This window comes from the organism of the source record quoted next, unplaced genomic scaffold (genome assembly GCF_019419815.1).
Source record: "Pyrus x bretschneideri cultivar Hongxiangsu unplaced genomic scaffold, Pyrus_bretschneideri_v1 Contig21, whole genome shotgun sequence".
NCBI lineage: Eukaryota > Viridiplantae > Streptophyta > Magnoliopsida > Rosales > Rosaceae > Pyrus > Pyrus x bretschneideri.
This window is the reverse complement of record NW_025999513.1, coordinates 6,666,458-6,683,313: the sequence shown is the minus strand read 5'-3', so window position 1 is coordinate 6,683,313 and position 16,856 is coordinate 6,666,458. Positions and strand designations below refer to the sequence as shown.

The following is a 16,856-nucleotide window of genomic DNA, read 5'->3' as shown; positions in this document are numbered from 1 at the left end:
TTTTCTTATTTGAAAACATGATATACAGTTCTAACATCTGTTTCCACTTAATTTTCGGACACATCACACTCACACGACGCCACACAGGAACACTTGACTTTCATCAAATCTTCTCGTCGTGATTGTTTCTGCTACATAGAGGTTTACTCGGACTGGATGAGGGATTTAAATTTTGTCTTGAAAGCGGGGATAAATGTTCACTACCGCTGAAGCTACCAGCCCCCGGTTTCCATTGTTTGATGAATGTAACATTAAAATGCGCAACTGCTATGTACTTTCTTATGCATAATTCAGAGTCATAACTTGTAACAAGTGCCTAATTTAACTGTGGATGGATAATATAGACTTTAGAAACACGGATTTTTTTTTTTAAGAAGAAACGATAACAATTTATTAAAACAATAGCATGAACGAAAGAAAACTTTCTAACCTTATACAATCATAATTCCAAAATTGGTGAAACATTCATAATTCCAAAATTGTTGGAACATTCATAATTCCAAAATTACCCTCTCTTATTAAATTTTCAAATAATATAAGAACTTCACAAAAAAAAAACCCACTCCCATAACCAACTTTATTTATTTTTAAATATATTATTATTTTGTTTTTCTGTTTTTTGTTTTTTTTTTTTAAATAAAAAATTATAAGAGCCAATTGCCACACGCATTCACGTGCAGCAAGAGGCTAGTATTAAAATGTAAATAGATTTTTAATTGCACTATATTACGATTTAGACCTATTTTTATGGACATGATCTTTGTCTATAGAGTGAGGGCATTTTAAAATTTTTAAATGTTTCACCTATTTCCACCTTTATAAGTACTATTTGGGATTTTCACTTTATAAGTAGATAAGATAAGTAGAAGAAGAATAAGTAGAACTTGCAAATTTCACCTTCAACCTATAGGGTTTAATTAGTTCTTATGTGCAAAGTTGTTTTGAAAGTGATATAGCAAGCTCTGATGCATAGCCTTTGCAAAGTTGTTTTCAAAGTGATATAGCAGGCTCTTATGCATAGCCTTTATTTGATTCATTGCATCATATTATTGCTAATTTATTGTGAGGTACTTTTGAATCACATTATTACTAACTTATTATGAGGTACTAATTGTCACATCCCGGCCCGGGCCCCTACCACATCCCTGGCCCGACTCCACCGTAGCACGATATTATCCGTTTTGGGCCCCGACCACGCCCTTATAGTTTTGTTTATGAGAACTCACACGAGAACTTCCACTAAGTCACCCATCAAAAACAAAACCGTGAGGGCGTGGTCGAGGCCCAAAACGGACAATATCGTGCTACAGTGAAGTCGAGTGGTGGGGGCCCGGACTGGGATATGACACTAATTATTATAAAAATTAAAAATTAAAAGTTAAACAAAAATTGTACAAAAGAAATTAATTATTAAAAAATATAATTAAAATAACGAAAATACCCCTGCTACATTTGATGCATTATTTTGAGTTGCTTTTGAAGTTTTTTGTTTGATGGACATTTTTGTTCAATTATTTTTTGTGAAGCTTGTGAATATATTTATAGAAACGGAAGATATACAATTCATAGAAGTATTAACTTCTCTTCAACTATGGGGAATTTTTAGTTGCTCCAGAAAAAAGGAAAGAGAGGCACAATCAATGAGAGAGAGGGAGGCACAACAATCAATAAGGGAGAGAGAGGGGTGCTCAAGAAGTCCAGCAAGCTCTGAATCCTTTTCAGATCTTGCCGACATATGTGAGTTCCAAGATCCAAGACTCTACACGGGAGGGGCTCATCGCAATTTTGTCGAATGCAGCATGGACAATGGTGTCATCTTCAATTTTAGCAAACGATTAGGTAATACGAGGGATATAGGAATATAAGAAATTCAAACTATGGGCAATTGTTTTGCTTTCTTGCAATGTTATGGGTATTCTCTGCTCATGTGCCACTCTCTGTGGTACACCGCACTCAGAAGAAGCCCCTCTACCCCTGCACCGGAGCTAGCAGTCGGTACAAAAAATAATAATCAAGAAGGAACCGATTCCTTCTTGATTATTATTTTTTGAACCGATAGCTCCTGTGTAATTAGGGGAGTGGGTTTCTTCTGGGTGCGGTGTGGCATATGAGCAGAGAATACTCATAAGTTCATAACGTTTCAAGAAAAATGAAATAATTGCCCATAGTTTGAATTTCTTATATTATAGTTTGAATTTCTTATATTCCTGTATCCCTCGTATTACGTTTGCTAAAATTGAAGACTACACCGTTGTCCACGCTGCATTCGACAGAATTGCGTTAAGCCCCTCGCGTGTAGAGTCTCGGATTTTGGAACTCGCATTTCTCGTCAGCGTCTGAAAAGAATTCAGAGCTTGCTGGACTTCTCGAGCACCCCCTCTCTGTCCCTCATTGATTGTGCCTCCCTCCTCTCTCTCTCATTAATTGTGCCTTTCTTTTGCCTCGCTCTCGCCGGACTCTGTGACTCCACTGGTGTTCATAAGCTTGAACATATACGTATGCAGAAAACCCAATTTCACAAGACATTTGAGAATCACACGATGATACGACTATGAATTTTGATTGATTTTGATTGATTTAAGGGAGAATGCGGAGAGAATGGAGGAGAGAGAAGAGACCTTTGGGGAGAGATCGTAGACGTTGGAGCAGCGCATGCCAATGAGCCGCCGCAAGCACTTGATCTCGGCGGCGACATCGACGGTGTTCATCCGGACCTTCAGCATCTTCGCCGATGAAGCTCCTCCTCCTATCTCTGTGGTGTTGTGTTGCGTGGTCGGCGGTAGTGTTATTAGCTTTCCGTGCAAGGCGAGAGAGCTTTTCTTCTACTCAAATTTTTATGGGAAAATTAGAATAAGGGCTTTTAGGTAATTATAGTAATACTAAGTGGGGATTAGTATTGTGGCACTTCTACTTTCCTGGTCACGCGCGTTATGCGTGCTTTGCTTACTTGGTGTGTGATCAGTGACAATGATACAACTAGGGTTTTTTAGGAAACCACATACACGCCTCATTTTTCTCCCCGCATATACCTATGTTTTAATTTTATCGATTGATTTTTGTTTGACGTGTTTAATTCAATAGCCAAAAGATAAAAAGAGGTGTGTAGCTTAAACTAGTCTTTTTTTCATAATAGGTTTAATTACTTGAAATCGAAGGAATCATGAATCGGTATAAAATGATGGAGATGTGAAGGATGTGATGAACAACCTTAAGCAACCAGTTCGCCAATTGCATACTTAATGATTTAGGTTTATCATACCCAAAATCAATGTAGGATTCACTTATTTGTTCATTTTTTTAAATATTAATTAATGCATGATATAATATGAATCAGAATAATACTTATCATTTCGTAAGTCTTAGCTGAGTTTTGGTTTTTGTAAAGGCATGTACCTATGTAGACTCTTGTGCCATTTAAGTTAACATTTAGGAAAAACACATATTTTCCCATTTAAATAACATCACAAACTTAGTAAAATCCGAATTTCACTTTGTATGATGGATTCATGGAAACCACATTCTCATTTGATTTACACGTCAATTTGCAAAGCAGACAAGAGTCCGGTTTGGAAGTATCGGCGCGTAAAAAGAGAAAAAAATAACGTCAAGAGATGGAAGGTGAAAACTCAACTATGGCACATCTCTAAAGAGCAGTCCCGACATTCCGCAGCTTTAACCACAACACACAGTGGTGCTAAGGAAATAACTTCAGAAAATTTTACATTCCTCGTCTTACAAAACACGACTTCATGGCAGGATGCAGCAACACAGCCCAGCTCTGATTATTTCTGCAGATGAATGATCATGTTCAACAAGAGGAATTAAAAGCACTTTCTATTTATACAAAAGCCTATCGATGGGGAGGAAAGCCATTCAGGACTGGCCAAGATCTGTATGTATAATCTGTAAACTTAACAAAAGCTGTTGTAATAACTTTGGCAGATCACCACCCACATATTTACATGTCAAATCGGGAGCTTGCCTGAAATACAAATATCTACATGCCATCAAGTTTTGAGCTTCGCTCTATCGGCTTTTTAAGTCCTTTGGGTTATTACGCAGCTCGGGTTAAAAGCAGGGACATAAACAGGGTATGATGTGAACTGTCTCTGCCCCTGGCGGATGGTTCGCCCCACAGAATGACGCATCAGAGGATTAGGTGCACAACCAGAATGCACAGTTTCGATCAGCTCAAATCAAAGCCGGCATCTGCGCTTATAGCATACATCAATTTTGATTCCAGTTGCTCCTTACTGCATCATAACAAGGAAGCACTTTTAGAAGAAGAATACAACTAACAAACAGCTTATTTGCTTCTACAACGAAAAAAATAAAGAGAGAAACAGCAAACCTTCTATATGGTGGAAGCTTTAGGAGATTCATACAAGTGGCTGCAGTCGGTAATCGGTCAAGAGCTCCTTCAGCTCCATTGCCACCAGCCCTAAGGAAAGAGCAGAAAAATTTAGTAAAACAAACTTTATCAGCCATTTCGCCAAGATGAAAGGGAAAAAAAAAAAAAAAAAAAAAAATCTAAAATGATATAAATCTTTCATGAACTCTTACCTCTGTATGCAAAATAATGGTTCCAAGTATTTGAATCCAAGCAGAGGTCCTCGAGAGCACCCAGTCACAAATCTGGATGAAAAATAGTGTGGTCAGTATCTCTCCCGATGTTCATTAACTTCAAATCCAATTAAATACAGGAACTCGCAATAGCCAACATAAACATACGTTCAAGGGATTTTTGTGATGGATACTAAAAACTCACTTTAGAAATTTCTTCTGATTTTCCAATGAAAAACTTTTCAGAACTTCCCAGAACATGTCAATGACATAATGCTCCTGTCAAAAACAAATAACCAGCAGTAAATCAGTTGCGTGAAAATGTAATGAAAAAGGTTGACAGCCAATGACTGGGTTCATCTAGAGCTACATTTATCCATGCAAACGGTGACTTTATATGTCCCACAAGAACACAAATAAGCCAAATAAATGTGAAGGAACTTACACTATGATAGCCACCCACATAGTTTGTGTGCATCCGTAGGTCATCGACATCCAGGCTGTCAAGTGAACCTGATATCAGAAGCTATAAAAACAAAGCGGGTCAAAAGAAGAGGACAGTTATGCATAATTGCCTGTGACAGTGGAAAATGCATGCTAAGTGTATATTACAGATGCAGCCACTTCTCAAACAATGGAATGATAAAACTTTCGCTTCCTAATAAAAAAATTCTTCAGCCTTTGACTAGGAGAAAAGGTCCAGAATCAGAATGGAACAACGTGGATCTTAGGTTCCACCCAATAGAAACTCTAAAGTTGGGCGGAGCATGCCACATACAACATCCTGCATTGCCATGGTGGTACTCTTGTACAGCATAATGTGTACCAAAATATTCTCCTTTTACAAAAAAGAACCATTTTAAGTTTCCAATACCGGAAAGCATAACAAAAAATAGCACACATGGTACGCCCTTGCAAAAACCTCACAGTAAGCATTTGTAGCATCACTGGCAACTCTTAAATGCAATAATGACATCACAACTATATTGTCAAATTGGACAGAATGACTTAAGCTTGTTTTAGTTTATTGATCTTAGAGAACCGGCAAAGAAGAAGTGAGCATACTCAGGTGATTTCATGCAAACAAACCCTAATCAACAAAGCCAAAGGGTATACGAATATACCTGAAGCTCATGCTCATTAAACATATCTATCCTATCTTTCTGTATAAGCTGCTGAAACCCCCTTAAGAAATGTGAACTTTGATGATGTATCTGAAAATGATCATTTGTCATGTTCACATAAAGAAGCTACGTCATCATTTGGAACAAGGGTTCAAAATGGAAAGTTGCACTACCTGAAAGTTCAAACGATGGTTGGCAACAAAATGAATAAAGGTAATGACATTCTCATTAGTGACACGTAGGTCTTTTCCCCCGGGAAGCAGCTCCTCTTCTGTTTGCTCTCCATATTCATTATTTACAATGACAAAGTACAATTCTAATTCTGATATATCACCTTTATAACGCTGCAGATATAAATCACAAACAGGAAGGAGTCAGCTCTACATGCAACTAAACAGGAGCCACACTTTAATCTGAAGTGCAGATGAGAGAGAGTTATTGAGTCAACTGCTTTCCATCAAGCATGATTATAGTATCCAATCCAATAATATGTAGACCAAGAATAAACTTTCGTCGAAGCCAATGACTGGAGGGTGAAATTCAGTTTTGAAAAACAAAAATTTATAAACAGATACTGTGAAAATTGACATAACTGAAAGCAAATTTGCAATTCATACCATTGGATTCCTAAAAGAAATATCCATTCCATAGGACAAATCTATTTCTAAATCCAACAGTACATTGTACAAATATAAAGATTAGAAAGTATTTTTGTTTATAAATTGAATATTAGAGAACTTTATCAATACTGAGGTTCCAATAAAGCTTGGTGCATTTATGAAATTCCATTTCATCGACTATGTTAAAATCCATATTATCAATCAATGGAATGCTTGCTCATACAGCAAAAGAAGTTAGATGTGAATGTAATTAATTTCTTTAAACCGAGTATTTGCAACAAGATGTTGGTTTGTGTAGTCTTTTCTTAGAATCATGTCAAAAAAAGAACAAGCAGTCAGTAAAAGCTACAATGTATCAGGAGGTATGTTTACAAAAACTGGGTTACCTTCAAGAAAATAAGGTGACGGTACAACTCTGGGTCCAATGAAGGCAAATCATTTAAATAGTTGTACCTAATCAACAAAAAGAAATAGATTTCTAGTATTAACATTGCAGCATGTTGCAAATGGTATATCAACAAGATTTTCTCAGAGAAAACATGCACTTACTTTTGTTTTAATTTGCTCAGAAAAAACGTTGCAAATGGTATATCAACAAGAATCCCCTCGAACATGGCCTGTAAGGAGTCAAACATGTGATACCATGAAGAAGCACCATATGAACTAAAACAGTATACAAATTTTTTATACCTTTGCAAGAAGAATCCCAAGAAAGTGAAAGAATTGGAGATGCTGTTCGTGAATCATTCCTGAACCAGGACTAGGGTAGAGTAAATGATCGGATGTTTCCTGGATTACCAAGCAAAGCAGGAGGAGGAAAACAAATAAGCAAAATCAGCATAAATATAATTTACCTAAGTCTACCTGTCTAGGTGTGAATATAATATTGCCAACATCATAATAAAGATCTAACACTTTCTCTTGTCTGATAATTGTGAGTCAGCTTCTACCAGAATTTCAAGACATATCTTCTTTTAGTACTGGACGATGCTTATCTTATTAGAAAGCATGATATGCAGTTCTAACCTCTGTTTCCACTTAATTTTCGGACACATCACACTCACACGACGCCACACAGGATCACTTGACTTTCATCAAATGTTCTTGTAGTGATTGTTTCAGCTACATAGAGGTTTACTCGGACTGGAGGACGGATTTAAATTTTGTCTTGAAAGTAGGGATAAATGTTCACTACCGCTGAAGCTACGAGCCCTCGGTTTCTATTGTTTGATGAATGTAACTTTGAAATGTGCAACTGTTATGTACGTTCTTTTGCATAATTCAGAGTCATAGCTTGCAACAAGTGCCTAATTTAACTGTGGATAGATACTACAGGCTTTAGAAACATAGATTTTTTTAAGAAGAAACGATAACATTTATTAAAACAATAGCATGAGTGAAAGAAAACTTTCTAACCTTAAACAATCCATACTGAACATCAAAGGCTGCTCGAGTTATGTTCTCCATAAAGTCTTTGAAAATCCCGCCACCATCAATTCCAGCCTCCTCAACCCCAAATTCATTTACAAACGTTACACGAATCTGCAAATAGACAGATCAAGGTGGTAAGGCGGTTATTGTGGTATTGGATAAGAAGAGGAGAGGATAAGTGCTTGCAAAAAATAGGCGGACAATCACTTCTCCGAAAATTCAGTGCCTATTTGACCCCAAAAAACAATCAGTAAAACATTACAAGGTAACTATTGTTGGTTTGGTAGCAACCATAGCATTCATAGTATTGTCAAACACACTCCTAACGACAACCTTCATCAATTGAATGTATACAAACAAAAACAGATGCATTACCGGTCCCCGAAGATCATCTTCAGACAGCGCACTCATTTGGTCATAAGCATCTTCCAAGATATGATCCCGCCGTATTCTGAATCGGTTTCTGGTAAATACAGAATTAGACTCATGTCTTTGTCTAGCTGCTGCCAATTGTGACTGACAAAGTGGTTTGAATAAACTGATTAATTTTTTTCAACATGACAAGACTTAAGCGCATAAAGATCGGCATATCATTTTTCCTCTACAACTTAAATACTTACAGTGAATATTTTAACTCTGCTTGTGAATGGTACCAGGAAGGGAGCTTGCTTCATGATGTCATTTGCTCGGGTATTTTCTATTACGGCCTGAAAAATAAAGACATTAAAACCAGTGCTAGCAAGATCTTGGTCCTAGGAAATGTTTACCTGTGTAATAAAGAACTCATTAACACCATCAGCATGAAAGTCACTGGGGGATGTGAATTCTCGTCTATTGTTCCAATCTTGCAACTACACAAAACAAATTGGAAAAACAAAATGCGTAAGATTTCCTGTTCATTGTATGGGGGGCATATCTCTACAAAGAGAACCAAAAATACACAACCTGCAAAGGAGAGGGCAAACACAAAATGCACAACAAGAAGGGTACATCCTTTTCCAAGGAAAACAGACATAACACATATAGCTTGTTAATACCTGGGAAAGGAGTTCAGAAGCTACAATGCTAACTCTATGTTGAATTAACTCCACAGGGTGCTTCTTAGAAGAGGTGGTTGTGACAGGTTTTGAAGAATTACTGGGAGCCATAGGATTCACCCAAAGCAGTTGCCAAAGGGCCTGCAGAAGAAAGAAAGTCCAGATAATGCATCTATTCATTTGAAATTACAGAGTAAACATCACAAATCAACACTAAGTGTAGAATTAGCAATCAATATGGTTTTGTACATCTTGTTTGTCATACACAGAAAACAACTGATTAGTCTTACAGACTACATTTAACCAAAGGACAACCACACGTCATTTCTACAATGAATATCATTCTTTTGATCATTTTACTAAAGAATTACCTGTCTGAGTATGATAACTAGGTATCTGATATCCTTCAATGATAGTGGCTTCTCCTGCTCATAGAACTCCTCATTATCAACTACTGTAAGCATGTGCCTGATCCATAACAAAAGGGAAACAGACGAATCATAGGTAATCCCATCTCAAGCTGCTACACAATACTCTAGGATCAACCCAGAATACATAAAACTAACTTCACACCACTAAAATATATATAGACAAAGATCCAAGCAAAATTAAGCAGGGACTATTACTTGTACACAGGACAGAATACAGCCAAAGGTAATAGCCAGCCAGGTGCATCTCCGGGCAGCAGATATGCCAACTGCTCAGATACTGACTGCCATTTCTGGTTTTCGTGGCACCGTTTCATAAAATTCCAAAGCACCGGAACAAGTTCCGTTCTATAAGCCAGTATAGTCATGATTCTCTCCAGAGGTAAGGTGTTTAAAGTAACATGTAGAAAAGCACAAGCCGCACCAACAGCTGACACCTCTTTATCATCCGGTCTCTGGTGGAAGCCACTGGAAAGTGAAATCCCTCCAAACAAAACATTTGTCTGCTCAAAGCATTAAGCAACAAATCTTGGTTAGAGTTTATTGGTAAAGACAAATTTGCTTAATATAATTGTACTTGCATGGAAAATAGAAGTACATAATACCAAGATGGCTTACTAATTGCAGAAGAAAGCGCAGATCTATGGCATCACATATCTGTCGTTCTAAATCATTATTCAAACAAACTTCCATTGCATCATCTCCTTCAATCATATCATCATCACCCGTAGAATCTGAAAATCACCATATGTTGTACATAAATAGAGAATTTAAGTATGCTACACAAATTAAAAATTGAACAGAAGATTATAGATGGAGACAACTTAGAAAAATGAAAGTACCAAAAAAAATAGTAAGAGGGCAATAAAGTACAATGCATACCTTCTTTGCTTTCTCTATTTGATGATTTCATTGAAGGAAGGGCCTCCAACAAGAATGTTGCGATGCCAGCAAGGTCTAAAGCCTGATATTAGAAAGAATACATTCAATCAGGGATCAAAGCCGTGAAAATGGATGGATTAAAAATAATACATATATATAATGCATGCATGTGTATGAGTGAGCACAATGAGAAACTTTACATACATATGAGATAAAATTATGCATTGTTAAAAACCTATCACTTGTACAAAGTTAATCTTCCAATTTTCGCAATAGTAGATCACAAAGTAGACCTGTTGCTAAAATTGAACCTAAGATCTCCCTGATTTTTGAGCACATAAATTTATGCAACAACTTGAACAAAACATGCTAAACAACCAACATGTTGCCATTTCTAATTCTGATAGCAGTCCGGTATTTACCATTTGAAATGAGCAATCAGTCTGAGACAGAGCGACCCCGGAAGATTCCAATACATTTCCAATAAGGCATGCATAACCGGGTAACTCAACTGATGCATCTTTCGGAAGTACATCAGCATGATTTTTCACAAAGAGTGACATCTGATTAATGTAATGCTGGCTCAGCCCTCGTCTTGCAAAAACCTAAATGAAAGAGATTACCTTAATTGCAGAATGGTATATGCCCAGGAAATCTTAATACAGACAAAAAAAAAAAAAAAAAAAAAAAAAAAAAAAAAAGGCTTCAAAAGACATAGGGACCAAGTCATTCAACTTTACCTCTCCTAAGTAGGGGAATAGCTTCCATACAAATGGAACTGTAAGAATTTGAGATGAAAAACTCCAATGTGGATCGATGTTTGGGCACGTACATGGCTCCTGACCAATGTGAGAAATTACAACAGCAAGACTACGCTCCAACGATGACACTCTGCCAATGTAATTATGAGTCTTTATACTTTCCTGCACCCCATTACTCGCAGGTTTAGGAGATGAGTTCACTCATGTGTGAATGCCAACATCGAGTAAATGACAGATATCCAGAAACAGATAAAACTAGAAAAAAAAAAAATCAGGAAACATACATAACCAAGTAAGTTGAACAAAAAATATTAAACAAGTGCTTTCAGCTAACTTTCTATAATAATGGGAAAGCAGATTGGTGATTTGAAGCTAATTGAGGGACGAGAAGGTGCTCCCTTGTCATCTTCCGTATTCACTTTTGTTATAGATGTTCTGAGTAGCTTCTTTGCGAGAAACCTTAGTTTCAGGAATTAATATTGTAGGGAAATGCAAAGCTTGACAACTAGGTTTGGGGTTGGGTGTAAGATTCACCAATAACTTATTTCGGGATAGCAGTAGGTGTTAAATGATGATAATTTCTTGATTGATTTAAATGCCTTTAGTTTGGGAATATTGTATTAGTTTCCATTTACAGCTTTATATCATGTAATAAGTTCAGCCTCTTAGAGAGAAGAATATACAGAAAACATTCTTAGTAATATTTTGTTGTGGAGCCTATCTGATTTAGAGTAGGTTCTAGGTTTTCTTTGAGTCGATGCATCATGGTAGAACTCTGGTGTCCAGTTGCCAAAATCTTTTTCAGTAATCTTTTGTTGATTTTCTGGTTGCTTGGCTTCTGTTTGATCTATCTTGGGTTTCAAAATGTCAGAAAATTCAGAAATTTAGCCCATCAAATTGAATGCAAAGAACTATTTTTCTTGAGTTTCAGTTTCATATGTTTGTGTGGAAGCAGCTGTAGGGAAATATGGATGGATCCAATCCGAAGCCAAATGCAGAAACTGATAATATCAAAATGTCAGAAAATTCAGAAATTTAGCCCAACAATTAGAAACAGCTCTAGAACTAATAATTTTGGTTACTGTTGACCGACATGAGGCCAAAGCTTTATAGTTTCCTTAATGGTTCATACTTCATAAAAAGAAAGGGGGGTTTGCTACATCATTTTTCTTTGAAAAGTGATTTGGCTTGTGGGGAAAGCCTCTCCTGTTAAAACAAAAGCTATTAAGTATGGACAAAGAGCTGGAATCAGATGCATACCTTTCCTGTTAAAATAATCTCTCTATACAGGATAAAAGCCTTTCTCTGCAAAAGATAGCCAACTGTCTCACAAGCCCATGGAAGCTTGGGATCTATCAATAAAACTAATGCTTCTAACAGTAGAGTTGTTGACGTGGTGGCCTCCTCAGGGGCTGCAAAAAGTTGATCCTTCAACTGATTTCTGTCCAATAACACAGTTCAATAAGCAGCTATGGGTATCAAGCAACTCAAAAACCATATATGTATAGGATATCAGAAACCAACAAACCCATAGAATTAAAGTTTATACGCTACTTCTAAAACAAATTTGCAGATGACTCCTTTCTAGCATGCATGAAAGTCGTGTGAAATGCATATTGTCATGTCCTCTAACCCAACAACCAGAACAACAGAATCAGTTCAGCCATTATAAATGACATAGGTATAGTATGCTATACACTTGCAAAGTTAAATATATCTGTAAACACAAAATTACTAGAATTTGAATGTCTTCCATGACTTCATGTGCTATTAGATGCAAAAGAGACGTCATCATTCCTTAACCCACCCATTAATAGAAAAGAGTACAACGAGAACCAAAATAATGACTTGAGTAGTGATTTTATATAAGAAATCAATCAAGAAATGAGATGCTTATAATATAATTGAGCTAGGCATAACAAAAAAAAACACATGAAATCGAGAAAAACACCAAATTAGTGGTCTAAATCAGAAGCAAATGACCAAAAATTTAAAACAAATTCAAAATATGTTGATGCAGCCAACCTGTTTTGATGAACAGCCTTCAAACAGATATATGCAAGTTGCTTCACTCTGTGTTTCACCAAAGCATGCTTGGACAAATAATCCATGCCTGCAACGAGGCTCATAATATCCCCTGTTTCAGGATCAGATTTTGTCAACAACACCCAAAATGTGCTAAGCAGTGTGAAACAAGCAGAACCTCTAGACATCTTCATTAAATCTTAAAACCAATGTTATTATATAATTGTACAAAACTTAAAAAGATGTGCTTCCTTGACTATCTCTTCATAGTCAAATTTGAAATTATTCATCAGATAAGAACCAGATCAATAGCACACATATAGTCAGCTCCGTACTTATCAAATACAGCATGGATCAGGGTTTAATGTGAAGACAGGCTAGTCATATCTCTATAAACCACAGTCAAATGCACGAAGCCATGGACAGTTGAAGATCCTTAACGGAAGAATTGGCATGTTACCTTTGAGAATTGTTCGGGTAACCAGTGATTTCCAATCTAAATAATTCTGGACTATAGAAAAGTTTTGAAGGTTTCAGATTTTAATCATAAAAAGTCATTATAAATTAGTTTTATCTTTGTCAGATTCTTATTATCTTACAATCAACCAGGTCATTAAACCCCTCTTAAAAACCAAAACAAGCCTATTCAACGGCCTTGCACATATACTGTCAATTATTCATTACTTGGGCATTTGGGGGAGACGGACGGGTTTCGGGTTAAGTCTTAAAACTACATGAGAAGGGAGAAACCGTGATAACAATCCCTACACTAAAATGAGAGTTCCAGAGAAAGATCACCCCCAAACAGAATTTACTAGTTGAGTATACGTCTTTTTGAGAAAAAGAATTTATTATGTGAGGTATATTTACCACATAATTTCTTGTACAGACAGCTCTTCATAAAAGAATAAACTTACCTGTCTCTCTGACAAATTGATGAAGCAACCGGCACGTCTCCACAAGGATAGAAAAATCACCAACGCTTCGAGCATCAAAGAAGAAAAGTAACTGGCGGAGAAACTCTGAATCGGGACCAAAACTAAATCTGAATGCATAGGGACAATTTGAAGAAGGCCATGATGCTTAAAACAGAGCCTCAATTAACAATAACTAAGACAAAAGTGGAATATAACAGATAAAAAGGATCCAAATCTAACCTGTCCACATTCTGGCAATGCCTCCCATATCTTACATAGAACTGCTCACGCACCTTAGAATGTTCAGCCGCTGCCACCTTCCTACCTCTAAAGCATTTCTGTAGCTAGAAATTAGTCAACACTTGAAAAAAAAAAAAAAAAAAAAAAAACTCAAATGGATAGTAAGACATGCTACACTTGATCTTAGCCAAACAGCCGAGATAACCTATTTCAAACAAAAAGCAATCAAAAAGTACTCATCGACTACTAACATAAGTGAGTGGGTAGAGACATCATTTGTATATGGATATCCAGTAACGTGCAATATAAGTCTGAATTGTCTAATTAACTGAAAATTCACCTTTTCATATGCTTCAATAGATATTATAGCTACATGTAATAATTTCGCAAATACAGCACTAAAGGATAGATGATCGCTACATTTATTACCTCGATGACATCAAATCTATGTCATGCAAATTTACTTATAGCTTTACTGACCATTCAGAACCCAAATAGAAAAACGCAACAAAGAAAGGGTGACTAGAGACAGAAGAATGGGAATCTTTCTCCTCTACCTACATTAAATGAGAGGAAAGAAAAGGAAAGCCCCTTTAAATACCATAGGAAAGGCACATTAGCACTATTTCCAGCTGTGCTTATGTCTACTTAGCTTTCATAAATATATATTTTAGCACACATTCTATAAAGCTAATATGAATTTCTCGAGTCTCGGTTATGTATACTTCTTCTTTCCAGTTGCAACAATTGAAGAAGGATTTAAAATTGGTATCTTCTCTTCGTGAAACTAAAAACTGAGTTATGCCTCAGACATGTGTAAGCTGTGTATACACCATTACACCTTTTCATATAGATTGAAGATGTTTGGTAAGTGTTTAGTTTTAGGAATTCAACACGTGTTCAAAGTTTCATTCTTCACATAATTATCCATTCCAAGCATAAGATCACTTGTATAAGTTGAAAACTTTGAGGGTGTGCACTGTGATCAACTCATGTTTAGCTGCATTGAGATTTAACTAGTTGACATTCGACCCACAAATCGCTACATTCAGCTATATACTAACCTGGAAAGCACGACTCACTCAATCAACAACAGTAAATAATTAGCCTTCAGCAGTTACAGGCATTCAGGATAAATAGAGATTAGATGACCAAACATATAAACCTCCACCTATTTTCTCGACCTCCAAATAATCTATTTGTATTTCCGAGACAATTAAAAACGTGTTCATACTCCGTAAACTCCACATTTTTCAACAACTATCATCCAATGCACAAACCATTACCAATAACTACCCAAAGAACCTCAATTTACTTTCTTTTACAATTGAAACTACACTGCAGAATGCAGCAACATACCTCCAACTAATTAGGTTAAAAACACGATCAAACTGATGAAATTTTCACCAATTCCGTACATTTTCAACTCTCACACACTTCGAGCTAATTCGAACGGCATAGAAAGCAAAATGCAGAAGTCCAAACCTGGATTTTCAACGCGGCGAAGTTCTGCTGCCGTATCCACGACCGGCGGATGCGTTCCAACCTTGTCTGCTCCAAAAGCTTCTGCCTGTCCCTTTCCTTCGTACTCCGCCCTCCCAAATCAACTCGCTTCCGAGTCGATGAATCGCCCGAGAAGAACATCCTTCCGCGTCGAGTCCGTCAGTTCCAATCCAATCCCAGGCGACGGGGATTGGTTGTGTTGCTCGGTTTAACGCTTCAGAAGGCTGGTTTCAGAGCTTGTGAATGTTTGAGCGGATGGATTGAGTGGAAGTAGAATCGGAGAAACTTGGATAAAGAGAGGGGATTGGCGGGTGTAATCGTGGGGAAAGGGAGGAATTTGCGTTTGGTTATCGAGAAAATTAGGAGCGAAATGGAGAGACTGTGCGTGTATTTTCTCTCGCTATTTTCTTATTGGATTTTCTCGGCTGGACTTACTGGAGGATGGAGACGTCGGCCGCGAAAGAAATTTAGTAACTTTTTATAAAATAAATTAAAGGCTTATTCTTTCCACGCCCATAAAACCCTACCAGATCTCACTTTAGTCCCTAAAACCCAATTTGCATCATTTACTCTTTTAAAACTCATCTTTTACGATCTAGTATTTTTCTTTACTTGGAAGTGAGAGGTCTTAAGTCCGAATCTCGTGGATGGCGACTTCAATACCAAAATTGACTGTTCATTGTGTGGCCTAACCGAACTTCCCCTCTTCTTAATGTAAAAATATCCATGTACTCAAAAAACAAAAGCAAAACTTAATTTTTACATCACTTTGTCATTTTCCATTAATTCCATTAAAATTTTCATTATTCTCTAACCTAGCATGATCCAACCCATTTATAGGGAACAAGATCCTTTTTGGAAGCGTTATGTAAGGATTCTAGAAATTAGTTCATCCTAAACGTTCATCACACATCTTGCAATCAGAAATTATTTTGAATTTTGACAACGAAACGAAGTTGAGTTTTGTGGGGAGGAATGGGGCTCGGTTCATGTTGGATGGCAAGGTATTTTACTTTTATGATGGTGGTGGACCATGGGAGATTGGGATTACTTGAGAGGACTGGACAAAGTTTTTCATTATTTTTTTCAATTTTCTTTTTTAATCTTATTTTTTATTCAAAAATAGTTTTTAAATGAAAGAAAGTCTCAAAATTCATTCAAATCTTTAAACAAAATCTATTCAAATCTTCAATCAAAATAAGAATCCTTGAAAATCCATTTGAAAGTTGTAAGAACGGTGTATTCAATTGAGATTTTGAAATATTTTAATGGATTTATAAATTCATGGATTTTGATGGAGTTTAATTGATTTGTAAAGATTTTAT

General features: G+C 36.6%; 1 protein-coding gene across 1 annotated transcript; it reads right to left on the bottom strand.

Annotated features, from left to right (window-relative positions):
• Positions 1–3,689: 3,689 nt before the first annotated feature.
• LOC125477399 (E3 ubiquitin-protein ligase UPL6-like) lies at positions 3,690–15,982 on the bottom strand. The gene is made up of 26 exons (XM_048584427.1): positions 15,514–15,982; positions 14,029–14,126; positions 13,789–13,916; positions 12,872–12,983; positions 12,107–12,287; positions 10,826–11,008; positions 10,508–10,690; positions 10,086–10,167; positions 9,822–9,937; positions 9,402–9,706; positions 9,147–9,243; positions 8,776–8,916; positions 8,506–8,589; positions 8,359–8,445; positions 8,114–8,254; positions 7,724–7,849; positions 6,998–7,096; positions 6,857–6,924; positions 6,694–6,760; positions 5,861–6,031; positions 5,688–5,777; positions 5,009–5,089; positions 4,769–4,842; positions 4,564–4,635; positions 4,352–4,441; positions 3,690–4,253 (listed from the first exon to the last, which is right to left on the bottom strand). Exons 1-26 carry the CDS (start codon positions 15,670–15,672, stop codon positions 4,187–4,189), a joined length of 3,102 nt encoding a protein of 1,033 aa, XP_048440384.1. The 5' UTR covers positions 15,673–15,982; the 3' UTR covers positions 3,690–4,186.
• Between the last annotated feature and the right edge of the window lie 874 nt (positions 15,983–16,856).

Bases quoted from the DNA above. Each gene is read 5' to 3' on its own strand.
- LOC125477399 (XM_048584427.1), bottom strand. From the start codon at position 15,672: ATGTTCTTCTCGGGCGATTCATCGACTCGGAAGCGAGTTGATTTGGGA. The intron at 8,917-9,146 runs GTAATTCTTTAG...TTTCTTCTGCAG, and splicing joins TAGTTATCATACTCAGACAG to GCCCTTTGGCAACTGCTTTG. The intron at 4,843-5,008 runs GTAAGTTCCTTC...TGTTTTTGACAG, and splicing joins ATGTGGGTGGCTATCATAGT to GAGCATTATGTCATTGACAT.